Source organism: Oreochromis aureus, linkage group 3 (assembly GCF_013358895.1).
Source record: "Oreochromis aureus strain Israel breed Guangdong linkage group 3, ZZ_aureus, whole genome shotgun sequence".
Classification (NCBI taxonomy): Eukaryota; Metazoa; Chordata; class Actinopteri; order Cichliformes; family Cichlidae; genus Oreochromis; species Oreochromis aureus.
The window spans coordinates 1,627,975-1,644,327 of NC_052944.1; the positions used below are offsets into that span (position 1 = coordinate 1,627,975).

The 16,353-nt window shown below is 43.6% G+C and overlaps 1 protein-coding gene across 1 annotated transcript in view; it reads left to right on the forward strand.

The window, feature by feature from the left end:
• Window positions 1–1,673: 1,673 nt before the first annotated feature.
• LOC120438852 (protein NLRC3-like) overlaps window positions 1,674–16,353 on the forward strand; it is a gene marked incomplete at its 5' end in the record, with an annotated part of 31,224 nt that continues 16,544 nt past the window's right edge. Inside the window, 4 exons of the mRNA XM_039609308.1 lie at window positions 1,674–1,736; window positions 1,893–2,079; window positions 2,208–4,005; window positions 7,629–7,802. Of these exons, the coding sequence (XP_039465242.1) occupies window positions 1,674–1,736; window positions 1,893–2,079; window positions 2,208–4,005; window positions 7,629–7,802 (2,222 nt within the window). The remainder of the gene's footprint in view (window positions 1,737–1,892; window positions 2,080–2,207; window positions 4,006–7,628; window positions 7,803–16,353) is intronic.

The window sequence follows — 16,353 nt, forward strand, 5'->3', positions numbered from 1 at the left end:
TCTTCCAGAAACTTAAAGACGTCTCTTTTCTCTCCAAGCTCCTTAGATCACATGACCTGGATGACTGAACCTACAGACATATTGACCTGGTTTCTAGGTTACATGACAGGTCAGAGGTCAGCGACTGTAACTCAGTTACTCCTGTTAATGTGAACTCACTGAGTGTTTGTGGTTTACCTCTCAGACTGACTGAAGATGATGATGGAGGAAGAGGAGGACAGAGCAGAGTCTGCAGGGTCCAGCTGTCCGTCTGTGAGGAGTGACCGGTCCAAAGATCATGATCCAGACTTCAGTGGTGAACCTGGACCAACGAGGTCAGAGAGCTGAACTCCCTGAGTAACAGAAATAATTCTGCACTGACATTATAATCAGTGTTGGTTCTGGTTGATTTTCTGACTGTGTTTGTGAGCTGAGAGGAAATGAAAATGAGTTTGTAACAAAAATCAGTTTTGTCCAGTTTTCCTGTAAAAAGCTGAACTCTAATCTAAGAGGATGTTACTGACAGGAAACAGCTGCATCATCTGCAGTCTGTGTGATCACAGCTGCTTCAATCATGTTTATGTCTGCAGAGGTCAGAGGTCACAGTCTGCAGGGTCCAGCTGTCCGTCTGTGAGGAGTGACCGGTCCAAAGATGTTCCTCTACGTTTCAGTGGTGAACCTGGACCAACGAGGTCAGAGAGCTGTGATGACTCCTTTACATGTTTGTGTTTCCTGGATAAATCTGACCTGAAACATCCTCAGATTGTTACAAAGATTCATTAAAAAGAAAACAATGAAAGAGAAAAGATCCAAATGTTCGACTTGGTCATTTGCTGTTTGAGGACAGTGATGCTCATATCTGTGGGGAAAGTGTGACCTGAGTGGGTTCATGTTTGTCTTTAAAGAGCTGCTCTGATTCTCTTTGTGTCTGATCTGTGAAACAGTCTGAGAGGTCACACAGAGACCCAGCAGCTAAAGCCTGGATCATACTGGCTGCTGTTACTCCATCAGGACAACACTGGACCACAGTGGTGTGGGTGTAGTGGATAATCCCACCATACTGATGCTCAGAGTTAATCACAGGGAACAAAACCAGATGTGACCTTCAGATTGTGACCTTTGGAGTGGACGATGCAGATTTCAATAGAGAATAAATGTTGTTGTTTTTCAGCTGTGAAAAAAGAATCTAATTTTCTGAACTTAAGAATTTATGATGGTGGAAAAAACACGGAGACAATAACACAACATTTCACTGTATTCATAGAATGAATGTAAAACTGTCAGACATTCATTAAATATGCAAAATGTCCACAGAAGCATCAGAGGCTCAGATGTGAAGCACTCAGTGATTTTGATAAAATGACTCATCAGTTATTGATCTGTACTACACTGATCTACCACGTTAGTAAAGCTGGTGTTCTGGTGGTGGAGGGAGACCTCGGATCATGTTCTGGTGTTGGAGCAGTGATCTGCTGATGGTTCAGTTTAATGAGCTTCTTCAAAATCCTCCCTGACATCACCACTGAAAGGACGTCCATGAAAACAGACTGAAAATTACTGATATGTTCACAATCTGAGAGTTTAAAACTTGACAGACTTGATTCAGATGAAGTTATTTGAGCAGAAACTCCTGGATCTTTATCCTGTGTTGATCTAATCCTTCATGGTTCCTCCACAGAGTGGACCAGCAGAGCTCAGAGGTTCCCAGTGCTCAGTCTGCCCAGCAGCATCAAACACAGCTGGACTCCATATTTATGGTCTGTACATGTACAACAACTACTGTTACATCTGTTCTGTCCACAGTCATCTCCATGCTGCTCTTTGTAGACCAGTGTCAGTGTGTCCAACATGGATCTGATGTTTGGCTCCATGATTTCAGTCTGATCGGCTCATTCATAAATATTCTGTTCCAGCTGCTGGAGGACAACATCATCACTTTTGTGAAGAACGAGCTGAAGAAGATCCAGAAGGTTCTGAGTCCAGATTACCCAGAATGCTTAGAGAGTCAGAGGAGCAGCAGCAGAGAGGCATTTGTGAAGATCACAGTGGACTTCCTGAGGAGAATGAAGCAGGAGGAGCTGGCTGACCGTCTGCAGAGACGTAAGAGGATTTATCTAAAGATTTAAGCTGCTGGATAAATGAACATTTTCCAGAGATGGAAGATGGAGCAACATGTTTTAAAGATTAGTTCTTTTTGGAATTGAGTGTTTATTTTTCTTCTCATTCAGAACTTCAAGCTGCAGTTTGTCATCGTAACCTTAAATCTGCTCTGAAGAAGAAGTTCCAGTGTGTGTTTGAGGGCATCGCTAAAGCAGGAAACACAACCCTTCTGAATCAGATCTACACAGAGCTCTACATCACAGAGGGAGGGACTGCAGAGGTCAATGATGAACATGAGGTCAGACAGATTGAAACAGCATCCAGGAAACCAGACAGACCAGAAACAACCATCAGACAAGAAGACATCTTTAAAGCCTCACCTGGAAGAGACGAACCAATCAGAACAGTGCTGACAAAGGGAGTGGCTGGCATTGGGAAAACAGTCTTAACACAGAAATACAGCCTGGACTGGGCTGAAGACAAAGCCAACCAGGACATCCAGTTCATATTTCCATTCACTTTCAGAGAGCTGAATGTGCTGAAAGAGGAAAAGTTCAGCTTGGTGGAACTTGTTCATCACTTCTTTACTGAAACCAAAGAAGCAGGAATCTGCAGCTTTGAAGACTTCCAGGTTGTGTTCATCTTTGATGGTCTGGATGAGTGTCGACTTCCTCTGGACTTCCACAAAACTACAATCCTAACTGACCCTAGAAAGTCCACCTCAGTGGATGTGCTGCTGATAAACCTCATCAGGGGGAAACTGCTTCCCTCTGCTCGCCTCTGGATAACCACACGACCTGCAGCAGCCAATCAGATCCCTCCTTGGTGTGTCGACATGGTGACAGAGGTCAGAGGGTTCACTGACCCACAGAAGGAGGAGTACTTCAGGAAGAGATTCAGAGATGAGGAGCAGGCCAGCAGGATCATCTCCCACATCAAGAAAGCTCGAAGCCTCCACATCATGTGCCACATCCCAGTCTTCTGCTGGATCACTGCTACAGTTCTGGAGGATGTGCTGGAAACCAGAGAGGGAGGACAGCTGCCCAAGACCCTGACTGAGATGTACATCCACTTCCTGGTGGTTCAGGCCAAAGTGAAGAAGGTCAAGTATGATGGAGGAGCTGAGACAGATCCACACTGGAGTCCAGAGAGCAGGAAGATGATGGAGTCTCTGGGAAAACTGGCTTTTGATCAGCTGCAGAAAGGAAACCTGATCTTCTATGAATCAGACCTGACAGAGTGTGGCATCGATATCAGAGCAGCCTCAGTGTACTCAGGAGTGTTCACACAGATCTTTAAAGAGGAGAGAGGACTGTACCAGGACAAGGTGTTCTGCTTCATCCATCTGAGTGTTCAGGAGTTTCTGGCTGCTCTTCATGTCCATCTGACCTTCATCAAGTCTGGACTCAATCTGCTGGAACAACAACAAACAACGTCCATGTGGTCTAAATTATTTAAAAATAGTTTAAACTCTGTGCACCAGTGTGCTGTGAACAAGGCCTTACAGAGTCCTAATGGACACCTGGACTTGTTCCTCCGCTTCCTCCTGGGTCTTTCACTGCAGACCAATCAGACTCTCCTACGAGGTCTGCTGACACAGACAGGAAGTAGCTCACAGACCAATCAGGAAACAGTCAAGTACATCAAGAAGAAGCTCAGTGAGAATCTGTCTGCAGAGAAAAGCATCAATCTGTTCCACTGTCTGAATGAACTGAATGATCGTTCTCTGCTGGAGGAGATCCAACAGTCCCTGAGATCAGGACGTCTCTCCACAGATAAACTGTCTCCTGCTCAGTGGTCAGCTCTGGTCTTCATCTTACTGTCATCAGAAGAAGATCTGGATGAGTTTGACCTGCAGAAATACTCTGCTTCAGAGGAGGCTCTTCTGAGGCTGCTGCCAGTGGTCAAAGCCTCCAACAAAGCTCTGTGAGTACATTTGTACTCATGTCTTTACTTTAACATCCAACTGTGTCAGTAATTTATTTCACCAGGCTTTCTTTGTATGAATTTGTATCCTAAAGTTTTGGGATTTCTCCAATACAACTGTAACCTCTTTGATGGCTCCAGAACTCGGTGCACTCGAGACGCTGAATCCACCATAAACTCTGACATCACTGCTGCTGTTATGTTATCAGTCTTTGTTTAAACACTTAGGCTGCATGTGCCTGATGTTGTGATACTTTATATTCACATGCATGCTCCTAGATACATTTCTACTGCAGGTCTATTTTTAGTCACAAATGTTGGTGAAACTCTTGCTTTTACATGCATGGTGGGTCCTGCATTAAAGCATTTGAATTACTCAGTGAATGATGGCAGCCAGAGAAACATCCTTAGTTCCACTTTAATCTCTGCTTCGGTCCTCCACAGTGTGTTTGTTGTTCCTTTGTTGTTGTTGGCCTGCTCTCTCCTCTCACTCCAGTCTGGTTGCAGCAGATGTTTGTCCCTCCCTGAACCTGCAGACTTGGGTGCAGCACCTCAGTTCATCTTCAGTCTGAAACCAGCTGCTTTATCCCCTCAAGCACACCTTCCCTGGTCATCTCTGCTGTGGTTGCTATAAAATTTAATCTTGATTAAAAAAACAAAGAACAAAAAAAAGTAAACTAAAGTCAGACTTGATGCCATTTATTGGCAGCATGGTGCCTGTTTGATGATAAACTGCAGCACAGTCTAAAGCAAACCTTCTGACTTTATTGACTTTATGCATGTATATGTTCTTCCTGTTCACCTTGGACACACAACAGCTCTGTTTGTTGTGACTGGATCTAGAACAATTCAGATCAGCCAACATATCCTAATCTAGATGATTTTTAAGGTGGTATCTGGGAGGAAAAGTTAAAAATCAGCTTGGATGGCCTGTACTGTATGATGGCCTTGGTTGCACCACATTGACAGCCATGCAGGGTGGTTCACTCCTTGGGCAAGAAGACCGAGGAGTGAGCCACCCTTGGTCAAAGCTTGGTCATTCAAGCTCACTGTTGTCCCCTTGTTGGTTGATGATAGTATTTTGTTTTTACCTGACTTATAGTCATCATTGTCTTCAAATGAACTCACACACTGCTGACTGCTGTAGCTTACCTGGCTGAGCAGGTGACCCATGTACTGAAGGTTAGAGTCCTGACTCCAGGGCCTGGTTTGAGTCTGCCCAAGACCATTTCCTGTGTGTTATTCTCCTCACTTCCTGTCTTCTCTGTCCTATACAGTGAAGACACAAGGCCTCAGGTTGTGAAAACTCTTCCTCTTCATCATCTTCCATCTCTCTCATCTAAAATCACCAGTATTCTCTGAGTAGAGAATCTTTTCACAATCTTGAATGATAAGGATCCAAGTGGGTAAAGTTAGTTATTTGTTGTGTTCCTATTTGCAGCTGGGACAGATTGTGAAAAACTCTCGGCTGCCAAAATTACATCCAGTTTAGAAGAAAAACATTGAGTGAAGTGTTTGCTTCATCATCCTTCACAGCTCATCCACCAGGTGTCACAAACTGCAGCAGAACAGTACAAAGCATGTCATACTGGAACTGCAACAACCAGAGTTTTACTTACCTTTGGTGTTTCTTGACAGCATGAGCGAAATATTTACTGAACAGAGTCGTCTTCTGTAATCTTTTCAGATTCAGAACACTGTATTTATTTTCAAGGGGCAATTAGGATACTGACCTTGCCAATCGTACATACAATACACAAACATCACATTGGGGAGACAGGTCAGGCCAGGTAGCTGGCCGGTCAGACGCTAGAGCAGCGACCCAGAACTGAACAGCAGAAAATGCACAACATGAGGAAAGATGAGGAGAAAAAAGAACTCCGCCCAGACTGAGCTCCAACAGGGAGATCAGTTTGAGAACAGAAAAAAATGACCTTAGCACAGAGCACATGAAAACTCTTAATACGCCATAGAAACACATGACAAGCAACAGGGATGGGTAACAGGTGAGAGACAGCCGGTGTAGACAGCGCATCCAGGCCTGCAGCATTTGCGCTGGTCCCCTCGACCCACCGTCTGCACCAGGAGGGGATAAGCATGCTTAGGATGGAAGGAACAGTCTAAACACCGTCTGTTATCAGGGTGAGACTTATTATGTTCAGCTCCAGCCTTGAGACCACAGCTGGCGCCGGTATGTTAGCTGCATGAAATGATGGTGGTTTTCTTTGGTGCCAACAACTGCATGTCACAGCTGATCTAACAGTCCGTCACTCGTCTCTCAATCTCCCGTTGGAGAGCCGCGAGCTTCTCCGAGAGGTTATCAGTTTAGTGCTCAAAGAGCAAAGTCTGAGAACTCACGACCGCCATGAGCTTCTTCAACATCTTATCCGTGCTGCGTTCAATGAGCCCATTTTGAGAAGTCACGACCCGTGCCATTGGCCGTTTATCAATGCCCAAGTACGCGAGTACGTACTCGCGTGCTCGGTGAGTACGTACCCGCCGAGAACGCATGCGGAGTATGCGTACCTGCCGAGCGCGAGCACGGACTCGTCGGCCGCTTTCTCAATTCTCAAGTAGGCGAGCACGGACTCGTGATTTGTACCAGCGTATGTGATGATGTCACAGGTCCGGAGTTTTTACTGCCGTCCCCTCTTAATTTAACTGTGAGTAACATGTTATGCAGCTTAACTTTAATCACAGCCAAACCGGTTTACTCAGGAACAAATAAAACACTGAAATGAACCAAACATTAACATTTAGAAGTGATCTAAGTAACTTATATATCATTTTTAACCTCAGTAGTGAAACCTCTATTAATAAAAATAGTGTACATGTACATACGTGTACATACCTTAATAAAAACAAGCAGGTGAGATGTTAGAACGCTTTTATTTCTATTCTAGTGGACACTCAATACTATAGACAGCTGCTGGAGTTTCTTTAACCTGAGTAGTGTGAAGACCGCTAGCGGGCGGGAGGGGGGGGGGGCGATGTGCCGGGAGTCCGCTGTTGAGTTTTGGACGAAATGCATTCTGGGATATATAGCTGTCCCAAGTCTACACCGATGCATGCTCGATGAAATGGGCGGATCGAGAACACATCCGGGACTTTTTCGCGTTCTTGGTGTGATGCGTACTTCGAATTGGAACAGTACTTGGTCTCCGACTGATGACGTATCACGAGTACACGAGAACGCAAGTACGCACAAGTACGCATATTGATAAACGGCCATTGTTTCAGTCACAGCGGGCAGCCTGGTGGGGTTTTGAACAGCTGATTCTGCTTTCTTTAATCTTCAGTAAGCCAGGGCCAAGCCAGCTCAGATCAGCAAGAACCCTTTGCTGCTGTGAATGTCTGTGCTGATATATTTCAGTATCAGGCTCTAAATGTACAAATGGATCTGAGAAGATTTCCAATCATGTTTCTACTAGATTTACAGTTTGTTTTCATGTCTTCTGACTCAGAAGGTGGAGCAGGTGGAGTTTACAAGGAGTAAGTGCTGATATAGAAGAAGAGTTGTGTTTTAATGAAGCTATTTAGTTAACCAATAATTGTATTGCATGCTGGCATTAAAACATGTTTCATTTGACTGATTTAATTAATTTTTGTTTGTTTTCTTCCAGACTGAGTGGCTGTAACCTCTCAGAGAGAAGCTGTGATGCTCTGTCCTCAGTTCTCAACTCCCAGTCCTCTAGTCTGAAAGAGCTGGACCTGAGTAACAATGACCTGCAGGATTCAGGAGTGAAGCTTCTGTCTGCTGCACTGCAGAGTCCACATTGTACACTGGAAACTCTCAGGTCAGGATCCAAACATATCAATAAATGATATTATTGTATAAACAACCAAGCTTTATAGAATTGGCAGGTGAACTTTTCTTTATCTTTGGATTGCTTAGGAGATTCTTAATTACGGTCTGAAGATTCTTTACAGTCACATGTTTTGTTTTAATGGTAAAACAGAATTATTGTTCAGTTCAATGAGCAGGTAGCTGTGAGATTCATAATAATGAGGTATATTTGTATTAAAGATGACTAAACTTGAACAGTAGCTGTGTGAGTTACTTTGTTTACTCATGTGTGCTGATGTTGTGAGTAATTTAAAGCTGAAGTAAACTTGTAATGAGTTTAATAGAGTTTCTGAAGTAAGTGTACTTGGAGATATTTATGTGTTTACTAAAGTCCAGCAGCAGGAGGCTGTGTGTAGCATAGAGGAACCCAGACCTCAGCTTTGTCTCCTGGCTTCTCTTGCTGCTGCTGCAGTTTCCCCTCATCGTTCCCTTCAACAGTCTCCTCACTGTAACAAATCAAAGTGTTACTGTACAGAGTCACGTCTGAATGTTGCCATGTGCTATTAAAACTAAAAGCGATGTTTCATACACCCACGTGGTTCAGTCTGTTTTCTGGGTTCTGTTTTGCAGTGTTAGTCAGTAAGTGACTGTAGGGCTGTGCGATATGACCAAAATCTCATATCCCGATATTAAGACATCTATTGTCCAATAACAATATAAATCACAAAAATGTAACATTTTCTGTAAATTCTGTGAATGTCGGGCAGCTCGACTGGCGTGAAGTGTTTCCAGCTGGGCGTCGCGTACCTGGAGTCGAGTGTTTTAACCGATGCATGAAACGATACATTTTTAGACATAAGTTGTAACGGCCGCCGTTTTCTTTGTGAGTATTTATTACACAGCGTGCTGCGGGGAAAAGCCTGTTCTAACGTTTGAGTCTAAGGTTTATTTTTTAGCACCTGACGGCTCTTTTTTGCTTCTCATCCTTAAATACTCTGCATCTTTCACGTGATTCAGTTTATTTTGAAAAGTCTCAACAGGATCTTGAGCTTTATTGTGAAAGGTTTATGTGGAAAATAAACAAGCGGACACGCAATGGTTTTACCGTCGTTGTTGCTAACGACAACGCATAAATGTCCGTAGTGTGGTAATATTAAATATAAGAGAAAGAGAGAACTTTAGGAAATTAATATAGCCACTACAGTGACCATCAAAATGATGAAAAAATATTGCCGTAAACAGTTTCTTTTGCGACACCACGAAACAAACGATAGCGTAAAATGAAACGATAGACGTTTTTATATCGTCATCCGATATATATCGTTATATCAAACAGCCCTAAGTGACTGGCTGCTCCTGTATGGGATTAGAACGATGCCGCCTTATCCTATAGTCCAGCCAATGATGCGATTCACATTCGTATATACGCAGCTAATCAATGTCGCTGACAGGCTATGACAGCGTCATATGTGCCGACACCGGTGTTTTAGCAAAGTGGCTGATGTGGAGTGAAGCCACGTTAATGACAACGTGTATAACCATTGGAGATGTGAGCAGGACAGACGGAACAACTGATGGAAAAAGTGTGGACTTTATACCAGTTTTTAAATTGTGTTGATAGGCCGTAAAACCAGAGTTATGATAAAAAATATCTGCAATGTTTGGTTTTCTTCCTGAATACTGTCGTTGTTTATAACAACGACAGTATTCAGTATTTATTGCAAAAAACTTTGTTGTTTGCAAAACTCAGTAACTTTTTTGAAGAAGTAACTATATAATTAATTGCCCAACATTGGTCATTATTTACTGTATGTTGCAGACAGAGTTACAGACTCTCTCCCAGACCACAGACTCATAATACAAGTCAGAGCTTTATGAAAATAGAAAGTTGTGTTTTCAAAATTGGAGTTCAAGTTATTTTTCCTTCCAATAGTGTTAACATCCTACACAGGTCATGAACAAGATTTTTTTTTTAATTTTCATTGTAAGTGGGCTAAAGCAGTTAATTAAAAGTAGTCTAACATAAATATAAATGCTGTAATTTGATTATTTTAATAAACATGTAACTTGGATGGATTAGACGCTGGCGTGACCACAGTGCACACGTCTGCTGTTGCTCACAGTGGTCCAAGGGACGCTCAGGGAGTTTGTGTGTTCGCTCAGACACATCAAACATTAGAGGGAACATTGGCGGTGACTGGCAGGGAAAAGGGGAATGATAAGACTCACTGTAAATTAGAGATGGCACGATACCACATTTTTATGTCCGATACCGATATCATAAATTTGGATATCTGCCGATACCGATATGAATCCGATATAGTGTGTTTTTTAATCAATAAAATTGTTTTTTTAATATCTTGCTGCATTTTGTATAAGTTCATACTCAAGTTTAAATAAACAACAACACTAAAGCTATTCTGTTATACCTGTATGTAAAAAAAATACACTGCACCCAAAATATTTCATAGTTCAGCAACACTGATCAATCTAATAAACTTAAACCTGCTCCATCCTCCCTATTCTGGTATTTTAAAGAGTACTTAGCAGAAATATTAAGCAACCTAACTAATAGGGTTGCAAACTCCCAACAAAAAAAAAAAAAAAATAGGGAACCACCCCACCCTCCACCTCATGATGCTTAATCGACGTAATCAACTTTAATTTGATGCAGGGTGAAAAAAAAGCACAGAAATAAATTATTTTTCAAGAATAATTAAATAGATTCAACATCTTTCTTCAACAGAATTGCAGACTGCACAGATGGTACCTTCCCAAAGGAAAAAGTACTATAGCTTACTAGGGTATATTAGACTTAACAGTTACTATATACAGTAATGGACTTCTATACATTTTACATCAGATTAAAACTTTGGGTGTAAGATTCAGATAATTATTTATTAAAAGCTCGACATTTTAAATGAGAATAAGAAAGAAAAGTATGTCTTTGTGCCCCTTTTCCCTGTTCATGCCCCTATCGGCCCCCTGGCTAAACTTTGCTAGATCCGCCCCTGCACAGTTACCAGCCGTCAGCTACGTAGAAAAGGATCCTGGTGTAGAAAGTAATATTAAATACATTCTAACAGCAGCTTATCAAGCTTAAACGTGCTGCTGTTGTTCAGCCGCTGGTTTCCTCTTTCTGGTGCAAAGTGGGCCAAAAACAAAGAAGAGAGACGGACTCCCGACAGAAAAGCCGATCAGCTGATCATTGATCAGTTTCACGATTGAAGTAGCAGCAGGAGAGGGAGAGAGAGAGAGAAGAGGCAGTCGCTCCATATATCGGTTGTTAAGCTTAACGTGGGAACGCTTTACAAACATTCAGAGATGAACTTACACACTTGCTTTACTTCTCTCTGGGATAACTTCCTCGGAGATGAAATGCTGGATTGCTAGCGAGGCTACAAATACACACAGCCGCTCTATCACGTGAGCACACTGCTCCGACGTGCTACGGTTATGAGCCGAGTTACGCCATGTGGCAAGTTTTGTGAGGTGCTTTTTTGATATTTAATGGATCGGATTACATTTTTTATTTCTCTCCGATATCCGATCCAGTAATTTACGTCAGTATCAGACCGATACCGATACGTAATATCGGATCGGTCCATCTCTACTGTAAATATAATTATGTATGTATTGAAAAAGGAACAACTAAAATGTTCCAGCTGAAAAAATGAAATCCGTTTCAGTTTATGAGCTCTGTTTGTTTTCTTTACAGTTCCAACCTTTTATATTGAAATGAGCTGCTCGTTCCTGTTTACATGACCTGCATAAAACAATACAGAGCACATTGGGCTGAATATGGAAGCATCACAGTACAGCTTCACTAAAGTCTCTGATATGAGATGAGAAATGAAGCAGCCAGAGCTTTTTCATGAGTGGAAATCCACTGTGACTGTGAGCTGCTGCTACAGCCTCCAGATTAGCCAGCAGCTCATCCTGCTCAACATTTTCTCACCAACTTTAATGGAAGTGTGATGTTTTCAGCTGCAGTGATGGTCAGGGTGGCCTCCCTCTCCTCTTCTTCTCCTCTTCCTCTTTCATTTGTAAAGCCACTTCTGCTGCTTTCATTCATTTGGAAGTCCTGTAGCTGAGTTTGGGAGAGACTAACAGCCTCGGCAGCAGAGGGGAGAAAGGCTGTAACACCACCACTTTACTCTGTTCTACCTGTCACATCATTTTATCAGGAAACAAATATGTTTTTACTATGTTTGTCTTGAAGATGTAAGAAGATCACATGGTGCTTTTTATTATTGTGTTGGTTTGTTTCCTGTCTCTTGGATGGAGCCCAGCTGTGCGTGGCCCCTGGGCCTGTGGTCAGAGTGTGTGCTGGATAATCCGGCCCAGGATGAGGCCAAACTGACATGGGATGAAATGTCTGTCACATAATTGAGCTTAGTGTAGTTTCATTTCTGCACAATTTAAAAACAACCAAAACTTTTTCTGTCTTTTCTATGTTATACTGTAGACTTTCTTTGATACTGTGTCCAAAAGGAGCAGCTTTTACTTTGAAGGGGAGCCGTCTCTGTTTCCTCTTCAGGTTGGATGATGGAAGCAAATGAGTGTGTGATGTTCTTTCAGTGTTGCACTTTGTAGACGCTCCCTGAGCACTGGTCTCACAGCCAGCTGCACATAGAGACCAGTGTTGTTAGTCCAGGTCAGAAGATGACTTGTTGGAATGAAAATGAGCTTGTAGTTTGTCTGCTTTAATCATGTGACTGGAAAAAGGTGTTGGACTTCAAATATGTCCGTTTCTTTCACACTTCACCTTTAAAAGTGAAGCCTTGTGGTTCCTGGAAGGAAAAACACGACTTTTTCAAGTCTTTGTCCTGTTTTTATGATAAATGTACAACTTCAATGTGAAAAATTCATTTTTTTTCTCCTGTTTGTTTGAAGCTGCTTCCTGTTGGCTTCAGCTGTTTGGAGTTTCCATTTTCTAAACTTCTACATTCTGAACCTTCTTCAGCTCTGAACAGATGATGAAACACTGAATGATTTCAAGCACTTTGTCTAATAAACTTACATCTTTCATTCTTTATCCAGATTGAGGAGCTGTGGTTTGTCAGAGATCAGCTGTGATTATCTGGCAGCAGCCCTGAAGTCCAACCCCTCGTATCCCAGAGTGCTGGACCTGAGTGGAACCTACAACAACCTGCAGGATTCAGGAGTGAAGCAGCTGTGTGTTCTTCTGGAGAATCCACGATGTCGATTTGAAACTCTGAGGTCAGTCACATGTTTTAGTTGTGCTGAGATGAATATGATGTGAAAGTTGTGCTGACACTGTGGATCAGTAGGCCCGCAGACCTCTATACAGGAAGTCTGGTTCTACTCTTTGTAGAACTTCTGATCCCTGATCCTCTGAGTCTGACTCAGTAGATAATGCAGAGTTCTGAGCTGATGTGGACTCAGGCAGCCTGACAGAGTTGATGTCCAGGTCTTCCCTGCTTGTCCTGATACACATAAACATGAGTATCCTTGCAGGTCAGATCTCATCAGTCACACCTGTGAAGCGAGATCGATCAACTGTAGACCAGACAACAAACGACGGAGGCTCCAGAAAAGTGCAATCAAACGATGAGTTTATTGACAACGGAGAACAACCATCAGCATATGGCCTGTTTTGCTCTGACAAAAATACACTGGGTTCTGGTTTTATAGCATAGAGGATCACACCCCCACATACACGTCAATACAGGTCAAAAATACATTATGTACAGTCATTGTTTACAGACAAGGGTACATCTTGTACATCTCTAATAACTATAAACAGACATATAACTTCTCTTTTTGATAACACCTTCCTTTTAAGGTAATAACTTCAAGCTTCAGGGCCTCTAAGGGCTAATAATTGACCCTCGTCACCAATCACTAAGTAGACAGAATTGGCGCAGGTCTCAAAGAAAAGCAGAAGACACTTGGGCCTTCGCTCAGGCCTGCTACTAGATTTATGTGTATTGTAAGCATGCATGCAATTAACCTGCTATGTTCTCATCTTCCCTCAACATGTATCACCTGGACACTCTCACCAGTGAAGCTTAAAACCCTTTTGGACGGAACATCAACTCTAAACAAGCACAGATATGCAATGTGTATAAAATGATCATAACTACACCTGTAAATAGAAAGGTCAATGTGATGACAAACATATTCAATGCAATATGAACCCTGTAAACAATATTACTGTTAAAATAATACTCTAAAACATGTTATTAATACATTCATCATAAGGCAGATTATATGATAGCAATAAAAGGATCTCTAAATCCCAACACCTGTTAGTGCAGCTCTCCTCTAGATTGTAGTGCTTGTTAAACTAGGATGATTTTAGGAGCCTGGACCGCAGATCCAAGGGAAGTTATGACTTGGAAAGACTAAACCAACCTATTAGAGGTGTTTGCACTAACATAGATAAATACTCAGATTTACACCTTTAGTGTCTCACAAAGGGTTAAAAAGTGAATGTGCACAGAGAGGTTGGTGGTGAGATGGGCACTTCCAGCACTGTAGATGTGTTCCAGCTCAGTGTTCATGGAAATAATCCGGAGAGCAGGATTCCTTGATGAATGTCACATCTTCTTAAAGTTATAATCCACAGGGAAAACTGTGAAACTGTCGATCTGGTATCTACTCAGCCAATCAGGTGTTTGATCTCCAGCCCCACCTTATTATCAGTTTCTCTCTTTTACATCTGAATTATCTTCACTTCACATTTCAGTCAGTTCAGATTTCATTAGCACGTTCACTTTAGCATAATCCATTTTAATCCAAACACCTTTCTCTTTAAACTCTGTCAGTCACAGTATATCCAGTACAATCCTCTTTTTCACTGAGTCACACATTCAGAGATCAGAGTGTCCTGTGTGTGCTCTCATTCACTCACACTCACTCTCATATGGCTGAAGTCTGTTTGTACACAGGCTGTCAGCTGGCCTGAGTTAGGCCTGTCTCTAAAATCATTACTTTATTACTTTTATTCTGATTCATCAAAGCCAAACTGAAACATCTTTATATTTACTGATTATGTTCTCATCAATAATTAACAGTCAGTACATTCAGATATGAATCATAATTCAGTGTTCCATCCATCCATCCATCTTCATCCGCTTTATCCGAGGCCGGGTTGCGGGGGCAGCATCCCAAGCAGAGAAGCCCAGACCTCCCTCTCCCCAGCCACCTCCTCCAGCTTATCCGGGGGAACACCAAGGCGTTCCCAGGCCAGCCGAGAGATATAATCTCCCAGCGTGTCCTGGGTCTGCCCTGGGCCTCCTCCCGGTGGGACATGCCCGAACACCTCACCCAGGAGGCGCCCAGGAGGCATCCTTGTCAGATGCCCGAACCACCTCAACTGGCTCCTTTCGATGTGGAGGAGCAGCGGCTCTACTCTGAGCCCCTCCCGGATGGCCGAACTTCTCACCCTATCTCTAAGGGAGAGGCCAGCCACCCTTCGGAGGAAGCTCATTTCTGCCGCTTGTATCCGCGATCTCGTTCTTTTCGGTCACTACCCACAGCTCGTAGCCATAGGTGAGGGTAGGGACGTGAGATCGACTCGGTAAATTGAGAGCTTCGCTTTTACACTCAGCTCCCTCTTCACCACGACGGACCGGTGCAGCGTCCGCATCACTGCAGCCGCAGCACCAATCCGTCTGTCGATCTCCGGCTCCCTTCTCCCATCACTCGCGAACAAGACCCCGAGATACTTGAACTCCTCCACTTGGGGCAGGAACTCATCCCCGACCCGGAGTGGGCACTCCACCCTTTTCTGGCTGAGAACCATGGCCTCAGATTTGGAGGTGCTGATCCTCATTCCCGCTGCTTCACACTCGGCTGCGAACCGTTCCAGTGCGAGCTGGAGGCCTTCACCTGATGAAGCCAACAGAACCACATCATCCGCAAAAGCAGAGATGAGATTCTGAGGCCACCAGGCGAAAGCCCTCCGCCACTTGGCTGCGCCTAGAAATCCTGTCCATAAAATTATGAACAGAACCGGTGACAAAGGGCAGCCCTGGCGGAGCCCATCACCCACCGGAAGCGAGTCCGACTTATTGCCGGCAATGCGAACCAAACTCTTGCAACGGTTGTATAGGGATCGAATGGCCCGTAGCAATGGGCCAGACACCCCATACTCCCAACACCTCCCACAGGACACCCGAGGGACACGGTCGAATGCCTTCTCCAAGTCCACAAAACACATGTAGACTGGTTGGGCAAACTCCCATGCACCCTCAAGTATCCTTGAGAGGATAAAGAGCTGGTCCAGTGTTCCGCGACCAGGACAAAACCGCATTGTTCCTCCTGTATCCGAGGTTCGACTAGCGGACGAACTCTCCTTTCCAGCACCCTGGCATAGACTTTCCCAGGGAGGCTGAGGAGTGTGATCCCCTGTAGTTGGAACACACCCTCCGGTCTCCCTTCTTAAAGATGGGGACCACCACCCGGTCTGCCAATCCAGGGTACTGCCCCTGATCTCCACGCAACATTATAGAGGCGTGTCAACCAGGACAGCCCTACAACGTCCAGAGCCTTCAGGAACTCGGGCGGACCTCATCAACACCAGGGCTCTG